Source organism: Trichomycterus rosablanca, chromosome 9, assembly GCF_030014385.1.
Source record: "Trichomycterus rosablanca isolate fTriRos1 chromosome 9, fTriRos1.hap1, whole genome shotgun sequence".
NCBI lineage: Eukaryota > Metazoa > Chordata > Actinopteri > Siluriformes > Trichomycteridae > Trichomycterus > Trichomycterus rosablanca.
In genome coordinates this window covers 34,303,273-34,319,077 of record NC_085996.1, presented here as the reverse complement: position 1 = coordinate 34,319,077, position 15,805 = coordinate 34,303,273, and the positions used below count along the sequence as shown (strand labels likewise).

General features: G+C 38.7%; 2 protein-coding genes across 3 annotated transcripts in view; one reads left to right on the top strand and one right to left on the bottom strand.

Moving 5' to 3' along the window:
* nhsl1b (NHS-like 1b) overlaps positions 1-5,456 on the top strand; it is a 64,108-nt gene extending 58,652 nt beyond the window's left edge. The window contains exons 7-8 of the mRNA XM_063002528.1: positions 109-235; positions 3,402-5,456. Coding sequence (XP_062858598.1) covers positions 109-235; positions 3,402-4,053 — 779 coding nt within the window. The 3' untranslated portion in view covers positions 4,054-5,456. The remainder of the gene's footprint in view (positions 1-108; positions 236-3,401) is intronic.
* Positions 5,457-6,968: 1,512 nt separating this feature from the next.
* On the bottom strand, positions 6,969-15,018 carry hebp2 (heme binding protein 2). 2 transcript variants are annotated; one of them, XM_063002298.1, is made up of 5 exons: positions 14,882-15,018; positions 14,568-14,676; positions 12,344-12,479; positions 9,090-9,270; positions 6,969-8,360 (listed from the first exon to the last, which is right to left on the bottom strand). In XM_063002298.1, the coding sequence occupies exons 2-5, from the start codon at positions 14,637-14,639 to the stop codon at positions 8,171-8,173; spliced, it is 579 nt and encodes a 192-aa protein (XP_062858368.1). In that variant the 5' UTR covers positions 14,640-14,676; positions 14,882-15,018; the 3' UTR covers positions 6,969-8,170. The 2 variants fall into 2 exon arrangements, with proteins under 2 accessions (XP_062858368.1, XP_062858369.1); XM_063002299.1 differs by having other exon boundaries at positions 14,568-14,655.
* Between the last annotated feature and the right edge of the window lie 787 nt (positions 15,019-15,805).

Below are 15,805 nucleotides of genomic sequence, written 5' to 3'. Positions count from 1 at the left end.
TCAGAGGAAACGGAGCTTATCTGCATATTATACCTACAGCTCTCATTCGTGTAGGTCCGATTCATGTAGTTTGAATGCGAATGTAACACAGTGCCGTCTGCCTCCTAGGTGAAGTGTTTGAGTCCAGTGCAGCAGACTCTCCGCAGACCCCCAGCACTAACGGCGAAGTCTTCCAGGACATGGTGACTCCCACACGGCCACGCACCACAGAGGACCTGTTTGCCGCCATTCACAGGTATGTTGCTTTTTCATTTCTCTTACGGTCCCAAACTCCCAGTCATCTGATTCTTCTTCAGCTCTTCATTCTTTCGTAACTTCAATGCAGCCATCAACACTAAAATGTGGAGGAAAGCATTTCTGATTTCTCTGTCTGATGCTAATTCTCAAAGGTTCCACCAGTGTATGATCAGAAGTGTGGTTATTAGTTGGTTAACCAATAGCCGCTAGCTTATAGCATCTCATTAAACTATAAAACACATCATAAAATTTCATATCAACAAGTAAAGCTTTAATTAAAAAAAAACAGTTTAATATTGTGAACATGACAATAATGTAGAAATATAAGATAAACACTGAGCAGAACCAGATTAGCATCATGAATGTTATGTGGATTTTATACAGTTGGTGGTAAACAGTTCATTACAAGAGCTAGCTAAAGACGCTAATTATAGTGAATAGAGAAGCAGACAGTATTTTAAAACTTTTCCTGACAACATCAGTGTAGGTACTATAAGAAGGGGGACAGGACAGCATCAATGATCAATTACTTGCAGGCCACACCTCACAGGCTGGGTGGTGCCATGCTCAGCCATTTATGTCCCATACAGATTTGACACTTGTATATTTAAACTACTAGAAAAAATCCCAACAACACTGCTGCACCTGATACAGTGGTGTTCAAAAAAATAGCAGTCCAACACCATTAACCTGATAAATCACTGTTTTTAGTAGAAATGCTATTTCTACATAGCAAATAATTTACTTGAAAGTGTAGTAGAGTAATGAAAACAAAACAAACCCAACAATTAAGACATGCATGCCGTTTATTCTGAGTAATCGAAGCATTGATTGAAAGGGGCTTGTTCAAAATAATAGCAGTGAGGAGTTCAATTGGTGAAGTCATTCATTCTGTAGAAGAACGTGTGTCAAATTTGGCCCTTATTTAATGTAGGAGGGGGGCAAATGTTGTACATGTTGGTCATAGCACATTTCCTTCTGAAATACTGGGTAAAATGGGTTGTTCCAGACATTGTTCTGATGAACAGCGTACTTTTATTAAAAAGTTGATTGTAGAGGGAAAAAACATACAGAGAAGTGCAGCAGATTATTGGCTGCTCAGCTAAAATGATCTCAAATGTCTTGAAGTGAAAACCAAAACCTGAAAGATGCAGAAGGAAGCGTGGAACTACTGTTCAATTGGATCGAAGAATAGCCAAAATGGCAAATACTCAGCCAATGATCACCTCCAGAAAGATGAAGGAACATCTGAAGTTACCAGTGAGTACAGAAGATGATTAAGTGAAGCCAATTTACCAGCAAGAACTCCTTGCAAAGTCCCGTTGTTAAGAAAAAGACGTCCTGAATGGGTTCAAATTTGCCAAGGAACACATTAACTGGTCCAAAGAGAAATGGCTCAACATTTTGTGGACTGGTGAAAGCAAAATTGTATTTTTTTGGTCTAGACAGTATGTCTGACGACCCTCGAGCACTGAATTCAAGCCAAAGTTCACTGTGAAGACAGTAAAGCACGGTGGTACAAAACTATGATATGAGGATGTTTTTCATACCATGGTGTTACGCCTGTTTATCACATACAAGGGATCATGGATCAGTTTAAATATATCAGAATACTTGAGGAGATCATGTTGCCCTATGTCGAAGAAGAAATGTGCTTAAAATCGGTGTGACCCAAAACATCTTGGTTACAGACAAACAAGATTGAGGTAATAGAGTGACCAGCCCAATCCCCTGACTTCAATCCCATAGAGAACTTGTGTTCTGACATCTGAAATGCGTTCTTTTGAGGCAAAACCCAAAATTGCAGAAGAACTGTGGAATGTAGTCTGATCATCCTGGACTGGATACCTGTTCAGAGGTGCCAGAAGTTGGTCGACTCCATGCAACACAGATCTCAGAAACAATTGTTATGCCACTGAATATTAGTTCAGTAATTTAAACTAAAGTGAAACCTCAAACATTTTTAGTTTATAGATAAATTTTTTGAGAAAAATGCTGGCACTGCTATTTTTTTGAACAGCCTAATATTCATTTTTCTTAATTTTCTGTAAAGGATTAACACAAAGTGGCTAAATTTTGTTAATGTTTTGATTTAGAATTGAAAGTGGAGTATTTTCAGTGCATTTGCATTCATGGAAATAAAAGTTATTATATTGATTTTGTGCTTTATTCACTTTTTTAAAATCACTGCTATTTTTTTGAACACTACTGTATATTCATACTTGAACTACGTACACTGCTATGTCATTACCAGTGCCAGTGTAGTGCTGAGAATTATCGACCACCCAAACATCATCTGATTAGTGGGGGTGTCCACTGTCATGTGGCTGTAGCTCATTCATTGTCTCTTTTAATTAATACCATTTTATTAGTTAAGAAACCCCCACCTATATTTAGCCAGTTTTTCCTAATCTTTTCCTCTTGTTCAACGGTTCAGTCTAAATGGCTAAGTATAAACACCACCCAGCCTGTGAGGTGTGGCCTACAAGTAATTGGTCACTGGTGGTTTCCTTTTTGTGGTGATGCCACAATGGGAATAACCCATGATCCCTTAGCACTGCTTACCTCTCTGCTCTGTTCCCTTGCTAATTACTTACTCCACCATCCTGTAGTACTGGTGCAGGGCTAATGGACCCAGTTTCTCTAATGAACTGCAACTGAAAGTATAATGGACTGCAACCTGAGCAGTTCTGTTTTCTGTCTAGACCTCTAGGAGGATACTGACGCTAACATTATATAAGGATGCTTTATGAGTATTACTCCAGCTTTTACAAATTGTCTCTTAAATGTATCTTAACTCTTGGTTAAGATACTGAAGTAGGGATAAAAAGGTTGCTCGTTTAAGCCTCTTCAAGTTCTCACCACTGGGCCTCTAAACAAGGCCCTCGACCCTCAAATGCTTGCATTGTATTTATTCACTGCATAAGTAATACGTAAAAAGCTTTGTTAGTTCAGTAGATAATTACCTGCCCATTACATAAATCATGCAAGACTAACATTTTAAAACCAAATTTCAAGCTAGCATTTATAGCCCACTTCAAAAGAGACTGGAATCTGATTGGTGGCTGAAAAATAGACTTGTCCATGCAACAGCAACTCTTGCTCTCTGGTCTGTTGTTTATTAAGGGCAAAGCATGGCTAACACTCAACTTTTTGCTCTGCAGGTCCAAGCGGAAGGTTTTGGGTAGAAAAGAGTCAGAAGATGAGTGTTTGAAAAGTTCCTCATCTCCTCCTGTCACCCCTACTGGACCAAGTCCAGTGTTGACCTCATCTCTGCCTCGTCAGCCCAGCTCTATCCAGCGCAGCCTACGCAAATCAGCCACCAGCAGCGACACCTTCAAGGCACTACTGCTAAAGAAAGGCAGCCGCTCAGAGGGCAGCTTCCGCATGTCCGCTACCGAGATGCTACGCACCACTGACCCACGATTCCAAAAGACCCGATCTTTAGACTCCTCTTTCGATTCTCAATCACCTGGCGAGAGCCCTTGCAGCTCCCCGAGTCGAAACAACAGGACACCAGATGACTGGCCTCGGAGTGAGTCCATGCTGTCACGCTACTCTCTGGGTTCCCCCTTGTCACCTTCTGTGCTGGGGCCAAAATACAGCCGCTCTCGCACTCCCCCATCGGCTGCCAGCAGCAGATACAACGCCCGGAGTCGAATCCTGAGCAGCCCTATGACTGTCATTTGTGAGAGGGAGGGAGAGTTAACAGAGAGTGCTGAGGGACTGGATGAGCCAAGTTCTGTATCCCCATTGGTCATGTCTACAGCGCCCACTCAGGACTCTAGTGCCACTTTATGTGAAGAGAGTGGCTGAGATCAAGAGAACTTTTCCTGACAAAGGGAAGAAATACATTTCATCACAGTAGCAGAGACTGGCTGATGGTGAAGAGTCAGTAGAGGGATGAGAGCTGGCAATCTGTCCCTGGCTTCAGGCCCCAGGTGGTGTTACACAAATCTGCTTGTGTAAGAGAAGATATTATGGACCACAAGGTGCCTCCTTCAGACTGATTCCTCTTAAGTCTGAAGGGAATGTTATTTCAGTTGCAGCTCATTTCACCACTTTTCTTTTCTGTTTATAAGAAAAGGTTTTGTTTTGTATAGCAATATCAGTCATCTCGCCAAACCATCCGTTTTGTTCTGTTTGTTCTTCTACTGTCCACCTGTTCGATGTTGTATTTGGGAATGTGGTAAAATATGGACTGATCAAAAAGCAGTGAGCACAGACTAGATGTGAAGGAACTGCTGAGTCGGTGGCTTGATCAGTAAAAGTTGGGGTTTGCTTTGGAGTCTGGAGGCTATTTCATCTACAACTACTCTGAAACAGCCAAACCGGCTGCTTTACATTTAAAGTGTGATTTATCCAGAGTTTTAGATTTAAAAACACTGATGAGTTTTACTGTTTACTTCTCTCACTCTTTCTGTTAAGTGTTAATACTGGCCTGCTGACTGGTTTTGAGAAAATGGTAAAATATCCACACTGGTTAAGTGGAACATGTTTAGAACTGCTGAAGTGGTCAGAGACGCTGGCTGAATTGCTTTGAAAGAGCTTTCATGTTTGATTTTTAGTGTGTAGGTTTGCACTGTGTTTATGTCTCTGTTTTTGTCTGTTGGCCATTTAAAATCATAAAGCCTTGGTTGTAACTCACTGGCAAACAGTGACGTTTTACAGTAAAAGAAAAAATAATTACTTGAATTTTATAACAGATTTTTTTGGTTCATAATTCTGGGTTACCAAAGAGAAAAGTGTAAATGTAGCCTGCTGTCGGGACCTGATGAGGGAACATTTACCAGATTGGAAGTGATCTTTTTTTTTTTGGTAAATACTAGCTTTTACATTAATACTAACTCACATCTTCTGTACCTTTCTATAAAGAGATATTCATGTGCAGTTTTCTATTGTTTGTATGTAAATATAAAATATTAATAATAATAAGTAACACCTGAATTTATTTTCCAAGAATTTGTACTACTTTGTTAGAGGGGGTGGCTTCTTTTTGTACAATATTTATTTGACACTTGCCAGAATGTGTGCTTTGATACAGTTGGGAAAGACAGCACAAGGTTTAGAGCTCAGTTTGTATTCATTTGCCTGAAGGGGGTAAATTACATGACTGGGGTGACAAAGTAAGATGATCTGAATGTTAATAAAATAGAAGAAAAAGCTTCTAACCCTCTTGTGTACATCTCTGGAATAAAATTGGTGATATTTAAATCTGGCCCATCTGCTCAGTCTCTGATTCACTTCCACCTGTCAGCTGGTTTGCCAAACCACACACTATATTAGTGGTGTTTCCATGACACCCACGGCCGTCTGTCATCTCTGAAGGTCTCAGCGAGGTCAGTGTGTATTGCTAGATCCTGTCCATCACTCACTCAAGAAGATTAAAAAAAACTGAGTCCTCTTGATAGCTAAGCCTCGGTTCTATTATTGTCATATTCAAGTCCAGTCATGTCATTAAAACAGTTTACAATTTTCACAAAAATGATCATTTAAGTGACAAAAATGGACTTTCTCACAAGTTTTACTGTTCTCACTGTAATCCATTATCAGGGAATACATTAAGCAGCAGGTGCACGGTCAGTTCTTATAGTTGATGTGATGGAAGCAGGCCATACGGGTAAGTATAAGGATCTGAGTGCCTGTGACAAGGGTCAGCTTGTGATGACTAGATGACTGGGTTTAGAGCAGGGGTGCCCAAATAATTCCTTATAATTCCTTAAAAGTTAATCTCAGTGAAGGGCCACGGGCCTAAACTAAAAGGTTATGTTATTTTAATATTGCATTAAATTAAAATATATCAAATTTTTATTGTTAAATAAAACACTACTGTCTATTCTAATTAACAGTGATTTTATTGATTTCAACAATTTTTTAGAAGCAGAACAATTTGAACAAATGTAAATTTGTAAAGAAAAACATGCAGAGCAAAATATTATTATTCACCTTTCTCTCCTCGCCACTTTACTTTGAGAACAGGTGTGCATGTTTTGTTTCGTAATGCCGAAGGATGTTATACTCCTTTAGTATATATAGCCACTCTCTGTCTGCAGATGAGGCAAACTGCGGTCGAATCTATTTCTGTGAAAAAATATTCATGCTGCCAACTGTTTTTAAATTTTCATTTATCCATATGCCACTGCCTCATATGCTCCATGATTAAGAAACAGCCTCACTCGTGTCATCACAGGTTACTTGATCTCTGCTGCCATGAGCTCCACAGCACCCCCTCTCCTATCCACTGTCTCATGTAAAATTGTGGTTAGCTAATGGATAGGAGCTAGCGTTATAGGCAGTTAAACACCTGTTGAAATTCCCAGCTACTGACAAAAGTAGACCCTACTTTGATCTAGCAAGGTGGGCCAAAAAAAAGAGACGTCGGGCCCCAAATTGGGCAGCCCTAGTTTAGTGTATCTCCAAAACGAAAGGTCTTGTGAGGTGTTCCTGGTATACAGTAGTTGGTGCCTATCATTAGTGTTTCAAGGAAGGAAACAGTATTCTCTAATGGCGGTACAGAAAGCCTCAATTAATTTTCTAGTTCTTACCTGGGGGCAATTGTATGTCATCAATCCACCTATTTGGTGTTTTTGGGATCAAAAATTAAGTTTCTGGATGAACCCACATGGAAACAAAAAGGCAAATAAATCTGATGGTGCATGTTCTGGGTGGATCAGTGAGGACATTCTATCTGCACCTGGGTCTTTTATTCTACATAACACAGAATGCTTAGGAACATAAAACAGTGGCATTTTTATTAGTTGTAATAACATTGAATGTAAACATTTGTACATAATTTCGTACAATGCACATACCATAACTCCTAGGCTGTTAGAAACTACTTCCTATACATTATAGCTTTCAATTAAACTAATTAAACATTAAAATGATATAATTATACACATGCAATAAAATCACAAATTTAGTTTTCTGTTAATCATAAACATTTCTTGTTCGTCAAGTTATTATTTTTTTTATTAAGTAATACCACATATGTCAACAGAGAAACGTAATACATGTGCATCATAGCACATGTAAATATTTCATAAATTCATTTATGAGACCAGAGGATTCTTAATTATGTAACTAATATTTATTCATAAATTTGAATCTTCAGGCACTTCTATTTTAAAGTAAGCAGTTATGCTTGAAGGCTGTTTCATGATGCAATGTATGTAAACAACAAGCTGTAAACAAAACACTGGCTCATGTCTTCACGTATCACAGCTTTATAATGATCTAGACTGCTTTTAATTTTCAGTTGTAGCCTATACATAACACAATTGGGCATTGTGTTTTTCCTCTTAAATCCTTTTTTGGTTTTTAATTTTTCTTATTTAGTTCAACTCTGCATTAATTGATGATCAAATCCATTTCAAAAGGCATGTTAGCAGATTATAAATAGGGCAGTTGTAGCCTAGTGGTTAAGGTACAGGGTCAGTAATCGAAAGGTTGCTGGTTCACCACTGCCAGGTTGCCACAGTTGGGCCCTTGAGCAAGGCCCTTAACCCTCTATTGCTTAGACAGTATACTCTTACAATATTGTAAGTCACGTTGGATAAAAGCGTCTGCTAAATGCCGAAAACGTAAATGTAAATACAGGTCTACTATTAACTAGTATTTTCATTGTGATGTCTACATTCAAGCATGGTTCTTTGTTCTTAAGCTCACTGTTATAAAAGAGCTGTTATAAAAATGTATATATACACATCAGCCAATCATAAGGTATAAATGATAGTTAAGGCACATTAAATCAACTGCCTACTATGACAAAACAGCAGCACATTTTATACTTCAAATCATCTCAGAAAAGCATTTTTAATTTAATTGAGTTACTTTTGGATGCTGAAGCTTTACTTGTGATTTGCTTTGGCTGTAGGCGAGTACTAAACCTGTGCAGCTGTGAGTTTCTTTCTTACACTCTGGAACTTCAGACTCACTGCTTTTCATCCTCCTGTTTTATGAGCCACACTTCGTTCCTGCGGTTGATCAGTTTGAAGGGACTATCATAGCCCACTCTGTAGTAAGGAGATTCTTTGAAGCTCATCCCATCCCTCTTTAGACTCTCAATAAGCTTCAGCAGCTCATCACGGGTGTTCTGACTGTTTGCAAAACCTCCAAATGTCCTGCAATAAAAGGATCATGCAAAATATTAACATAAATCATACAAATAAAATTACTAGAACATTTACTACATGTTAAGTTTGCACAAGATGGTTCAGAAGGTGTAAAGCTCAGGCATTCAGCCAAAAAGAATTGAAGTTACAGTAATTTAAGCTAAATTGAGTTTATTATTATCTCTCGGTAGTTAATAAGAACTTAAGTACAAGGATCCGAGTGCCTGTGACAAGGGTCAGATTGTGAAGACTAGATGACTGGGTCAGAGTATCTCCAAAACGAAAGGTCTTGTGAGGTGTTCCTGGTATACAGTAGTTGGTGCCTATCATTAGTGTTTCAAGGAAGGAAACAGTATTCTCTAATGGAAGTACAGAAAGCCTCAATTAATTTTCTAGTTCGAACCTGGGGACAATTGTATGTTGTCAATCCACCTATTTGGTGTTTTTGGGAACAAAAATTGAGTTTTTGGACAAACACACATGGACAGAGGAAGGCAAATAAATCTGATGGTGCATGTTCTGGGTGGATCAGTGAGGACATGAATAAGTTAATAAGAACTTATTCATTTGTCCATTAGTATGTCCCATTATTAACACAATTCAATTGTTTACTATTGTTCTATTTCACTTTATAAACTGTGTGGATTGTAGTTGTCGTCCTCTTTTTGTTTGAACATCATCAACACATGGATAAACACTTGTGCAGATTACAAGAGCAGCAAGCGGAGCCATTCTTACCTGACAAACACAGTGAACTCCTTCCTGTTCTCGATAAAAATCTCAGGTGTCGTGGGTTTTGGGGGTTCAGCCTGGTGCTCCTCAGGGACATAGAATGACACAGTAAAGGTACTTTCACAGGCCGGTCCCTCTCCAGGATTAATCAGGCAAGTCACTGGAGCTGTCATGTCAATTTTTGCATCTGATAAAGAGCGTGCGCGCACACACACACACACACACACACACACGTAAACCTAAGTAAAACATTTTAAATATTAGGATCACATACTTAACATGTTTTCATTACTAAAACCCTAAATAACCTAAATATACGTCTACGTATAGTATATACAGACACTGACTGCAGGACATCTGCTGCTATACATAATCTGTTAGCCATGTCCAAGACCACTGCTGATTGAACATTGTTTGAATGACATGTGTGTATCAAGACAGTGTGTGTGTGTGTGTTAAATCAATAAAGAGATTTCCGATCCTAATAAAGTCATCAGTATCTACGCAATTACGATGCAACTTAGATTGTGAGTAATAAAAACATGATCTATCGGTTTAAAGAACGCTGCACTGCCACCTTGTGGCACATAATACATTATCAGGGAATACATTAAGCAGCAGGCGCACGGTCAGTTCTTACAGTTGATAATTGTCTCTGTATGAAGCAAGTATTAACAGCTTTAGTGCTAGACATGCACTGCAGAGATTAAACAGTTCCCAACTCTTTTTACTAAAAAATAAACAATGTATTATTGCATTGACAATGTATAAAACTGCACAATTCAGCTAAGCCAACTTGTTACACTTACGCCACCCAAAACCACCTGTCTTCTGTTTTCATTAAAACATTTGGGTGGAGTTATACCAACAGCAGTAATGCCTGGTAGTAAGTTTTAGATTTAACTGGAACAGGTGTTGGAAAAATGACAGATAAAGAAACCACATATAGTTATAATTGTATCTTTGTAGATACCCCCTCCTGCTGCTGTTTTATTTTATGTGTATGCAAGATATCATTTGTATCACACTTTGACCATGACCAGAATAAAGCAAGCTGAACTGAAACTAAAGTTAATGAAGATCAGTACACTAAAAATGTATCCAAAATGTACTTTTGTTTTTATTCATTGGAATTCAAGTACATATATCTACTTCCAATTTACACACAATGCCTTTTGTTTGTAAGTATAAACTAAACTTTGTAAGCATGGCTTTGAGCTGATTAAGTTGCTAATCTTTTCCAACTCTGAAAACAATAAACTGGTGCCCAGGTGGAGCAGCTAGCACACCAGTGCCTGGATTCTAAACTCAGTTCAAAACTCGGCGTTGCCACGGGTCGGCCGGGCGCCATATAGCGAGCATAATTGGCAGTGCCTGCTGGGAGGGATGACCAAAATATGTGGGCGGGGTCTTCAAACGCTGTGTAAGGACCCTGATTGGTGGATAGAGGCACCTGTGCAAAGTGCATGGGTGGAAAAGGGTTCCGTTAAGGGCTGCGTGTGGGTCGTAGGAGGCGTGAGCAGCAATATACCCTCCTCAACTGCAAAAAAAAAATTGGAGATCCCCAGCAGCGGAAGACAAATTGACTATGCTAAATTGGGAGAAAAATAGGAAAAAAAACACATAAAATATATACAAAAAAAATGAATAAATAATAATAAAAAAAAAAACTAAATTAGCAACTGAGAACTAATGGTCTTGCTCAATGGTCATTAGCTCAAGGTGACATGCTACTTATAAACAACATAATGCACACTTGTTTTTTTTTTAAGATTAGCAGAACCATAGGCTTACTTGCCAATTGAGAGTATTACCCATGCTTTTATCTCCAGTAGGGTGGACTATTGTAATGGTCTCTTAACTGGACTTCCCAAAAAGAGCATTAAACAGTTACAGCTCATTCAGAACGCTGCTGCTAGAGTTTTAACTAAGACGAAGAGAACTGAGCACATCACTCCAGTTCTAAAATCTCTACACTGGCTTCCGGTTAGTTATAGAATAGAATTTAAAGTGCTGCTACTGGTCTATAAATCAATGAATGGGTTCGGCCCAGAATACATCTCAGAAATGTTTAGCGAACATAAACCTAGTAGATCTCTTAGATCCATGGACTCAGGTCAGCTAGTTGAGCCCAGAGTCCAAACTAAACATGGTGAAGCAGCATTTAGCTGTTGGGTTGCATATAACTGGAACAGACTGCCAGGAGATATTAGATGTTCCTTAAATGTAGAGATGTTTAAATCCAGGTTAAAAACTACCCTCATTTTACCATATCTCTTTTAGTTTTTCATGCTCTTAATAATTATTTTTATAGAGTAGTGTACATTCTAAACTGTAGGGTATATTTTACTATATTTTCTTTTAGTTTTCATGTTTTAATTGCTTATCTCTCTTGTTTTAATTTCGTATTTCCCAAATTGTAGGGTATATTTTACAATATTTTCTTTCAATTTTTCATGTTCTTAATTTTGTATCTCTCTTGTTTGAATTTCATGTTCTTAATTTTGTATCTCTCTTGTTTGAATTTCATGTTCTTAATTGTAACTAAATGTTTGCAAGAAGTCTTTCTGAGGTTCTAGATCTCAGGAATGTTTTAATGCTTTTAATTAATTTTTTTCTTTATGTAAAGCACTTTGAATTGCCACTGTGTATGAAAGGTGCTATACAAATAAACTTGCCTTGCCTTACCCATGTTTGGCTTGTTGGCAGGTTTTAAATGTTTGCCCTCAGCGCACCTAGTCAATCTTTTGTAGGGCTTTATAATTAGTTTTTCACATGGACTAGGTGTGTTGGAATTAACTAGAAAATCTGTAGGGCAGTTATTTCCAAGCACTGGTGCTAATACCACAGCATTAGTGCAGTCTAAATTTTGAGCCTTGTAAAAGATTGTTTGCTTCTGTAGGGTTATCAGCAAAACCAACACACACACTAAACTATTCTGTATATAGTAACTGTCCATGCTACTCTAACTCTCTAGCTATGTTTATGTGATAGGTAGTGTGTCTGTCTCTTAATCTCAAGGTTCTCTTTTAAAGGGACAGCGATAGCCTAGTGGGTAGAGCTTTGAGCTATCAATCGGAAGGTTGTGGCTTTGAATCCTGGCTAGACCACACAGCCACTGCTGGGCCCTTAAACAAGCCAAGAATGTGATTGTACTGTGAATGTGTATACATGCTACATGAAGACATTCCTTCTGCCCTATCTAAAATCATAGTAAAATTAGAAACCATACATCCATCAAAGCAGCCTCCAGGACTTACTCTTTTCATTATTTCCTTGGATGTATTTAAAGAGTCTCATGAAGCCGGAACTTAAGGCTTTGTCCTCTTCCATTTCTGTAACTGAAGTACTGACCCATTGTGTAGTGTGGTAGGTTCGCACCTCATAGTCCTGGCCCTAAAAGGGAGGAAAAACAAATCTGAGACTATATAAACATTAGCACTAGGTGATTTGCCAACAATATAATAGTCATGGTACACTTGAGTACCATTAAGCATCAGTGCTATTATGTTTTGTTACTTCATTACTTCAGTTGGAACTGACAACTACATGACATCAAATGCCTGAAATTCAGGGGGGGCTAAAATATTCAGCATCTCCACTGCTTTGCATCGTTTTAATCTTTAATAAACAAGTGTTCCTTGAACGTCTCCAAATCAGTTTTAGTCTCCAAAGAAATTTGCTAATACAGCAGTCAGATCTGGTTTTGATCATTTACATCACGTCATTAACCTCAGCAATAAAGTGTCAAAACACAAACACTTTTTTCATTAAATTTATGCTGACAGCAGATAATTTCATTTAATGATTTTATATTGTCCTTTAAAGCGAGTTTTACTTTGCTCAAATTTCTCTTGCATTTAACAAATTTTCGTTTCAACTTTCATTTCTGGTGAGAGTAACCTGCTTAACCCTCATGTCTTGTTTGGGGTCCGTGAGACCACAGAGCCTCGTCAAGCTCACAAAATATCACTTTTTGATCAGGTTAGTGCCTCATGACTTTTCCAAATTTTATGGAAACTGCAAATAAGCAACATTGTACATTGATAGTGTTCCAAACATATACACTTGTTAGGTGTCTCAGAGACCCCAGCTAGAATACACAATTAAAGGCAATGGGTTTTCATATGTCTCTGTCAGCTGGTGTTGATGGCACGCGCACACGCGCACGCACACACACACACACACACACACACACACACACACACACACACACACACACACACACACACCTTTACAAAACCTTCCACCTCTCCCTCTCTTTTCAGTTCATTTGGCTAATTCTGACCTCAGTCATTTTATTTTACCCACACAACACTGGGCTCTCTGGGACTCCCAAGAACAAGGCAGTAAAACCAATGTCAACAGAACACAAAGTACAGCTGTACCTTGCAACTCCACGTTAATTGGTTCTGGGACCAGAGTTTAGTTCAAAAGGCATTGAGTTTCAAGGTATTTTTTTTCCATAAGGCTGTTTGGGAAACCTGTGCATTCCATGGTCCCGTGGATATGCATATATTTCAGGCTAATGTAAAATAATGTTTTTGACACTTATACACTGAAAATAACACACATATAATATTAAAAACACTGAAATAAAAAACTAATTCTTACAAAGTCTCAGCACCCTGAGCTGTAACACAAGTTTAAAAGTGAAACAGGAGGATCCAGATAAACACAGATACACGTGGACGCTTTTAGAGTGAATCCGACGGTTATTCCACACAAATGCAGATTCGTCTCATATTCACACTTTGATGGCGTTCTACCGCACCGCTCAAGCCGATTGCTGAACAAAGCATTCATTGTTAATTTGAAATTAAATAAATAAATTTTTTTTAAACAAACTGAACACGGGCCGCTCAGGTGGCGCAGCGGTAAAAACACACGCTGCAACCAGAGCTGGGATCTCGAATACATCGTATCGAATCTCAGCTCTGCCTTGCCGGCTGAGGATGAGCGGCCACATGAACAACGATTGGCCTGTTGTTCAGATGAGCGGGACTAAGCCGGATATGGGTCTCTCTCTGTCAGACTGGTGCAATTACGACCTCTGCTGGCTGATTAGAGGCGTCTACACAGAGATGAGGAAAGAGTGCTCTCAGGGTGTGTCTCTCCGTACACAACGCTAGGTGGCACAACACTCGTCAATGTGTGGGTGATAAGATGCATACGGCTTGCTGCCCACGTGTCGGAGGGGGCGTGGGTTAGCTTCGATCTCCTCGGTCAGAGCAGGGATCGGAATAGGCGGAAAGAAAGCATGATGCAATTGGACGCGCTAAAGGGGGAGAAAATGCATTTAAGGGTACAAATTTCTCCACAAAAGGCGCCGAGTTTCAAAGATTGTGAGTTTAGGGGACGTTGAGTTACAAGGTACTACTTAATATGCAATATGTTGCTCAGTAAAATGTAGATCGGTTCTCTAGCTGTAGAAAACACTGTCGTAACCGTGACATTATTCTAATAAAATGCATTGTTACTAACCTTGCTCTCTTGTGGAGTGAACTTTGGGTTCTCCAGTCCTCCAAACACGGCTCTACCGACGGCTCTCAGCATGTTAGTCAGCCGAGCTCTTTATGAAAGCAAAGAAACTCTGTATAGTTACAGAATGCAAAATAATAACCGGTTAAACTGCGTACACGTTAAAAAACTCATCATGCATCTTCACGACATTCACATTAATTATATACCCGTCTCTATATGAGTCTCTATGGTTACTAACATGCAAACAGTGCTAGTATTGCACTGCTACAATTCAACAGAAATAGCAATAAAAGCTGAAGTAAAGCGAATGTTACCTGTTTTTTTCTGGACAGTAAAGTCGCTATTCTGGCAGTGATACAGTAAAACAGAGCTGTAGGTAATAATGACGGTAGTTTACTGTGTTATATGAGCGGTTATACAACCTCACTATTGTTCTGTAACAACCCGTGTACTGTTTACCAAACTGACGCTGTTTGCACGTGACAGTTCGTAATCTGATTGGCTGATAAGAGCGCGCGTTTAAGACGTTCTGAACCAATAGGAAATGCCAGGTCAAATATTTATATATAATTTATTTATTAGGATTTATTGGGATTTTGTCACGTTTGGTTACATTCATGACAGACACAAGATTCATCAGTTCACATGTTTAATGGCAAACACAGTCATGGACAATTTTGTATCTCCAGTTCACCTCACTTGCAAGTCTTTGGACTGTGGGAGGAACCGGAGCTCCCGGAGGAAACCCACGCAGACGCGGGGAGAACATACAAACTCCACACAGAAAGGACTCAGACCACACTACCTGGGGATCAAACCCAGGACCTTCTTGCTGTGAGGCGACAGTGCTACACACTGAGCCACCATGCCGCCCATTTATATGTACTGTATATAATAAGCCAGTCTATAAATAAATAAATAAATTTTCTGGTTTTACTATTCATGGCTATGTCTTTAAGTAAAAGTTAATTTTTTTGTTATATTCTGTAAACTGTATTCTGTAAACAACATTTCTCCCAAAGGTCAAATTAAAATATTTTTAATTTGTCATTTAGAGCATCAAATGTGATTTAGAGCATTTATTTGCAGAAAATAACAATTGGTCAAAAGTAAAAATACCTCCAATAATGTCAAAAAAACAATTTTACATTACTAATGTTTAAGTTTACGAAGAGTTCACAAATTAATATTTGGTTAAATAAATAATGATTCAATCGCACAGCTTTTGGATTGCAAAA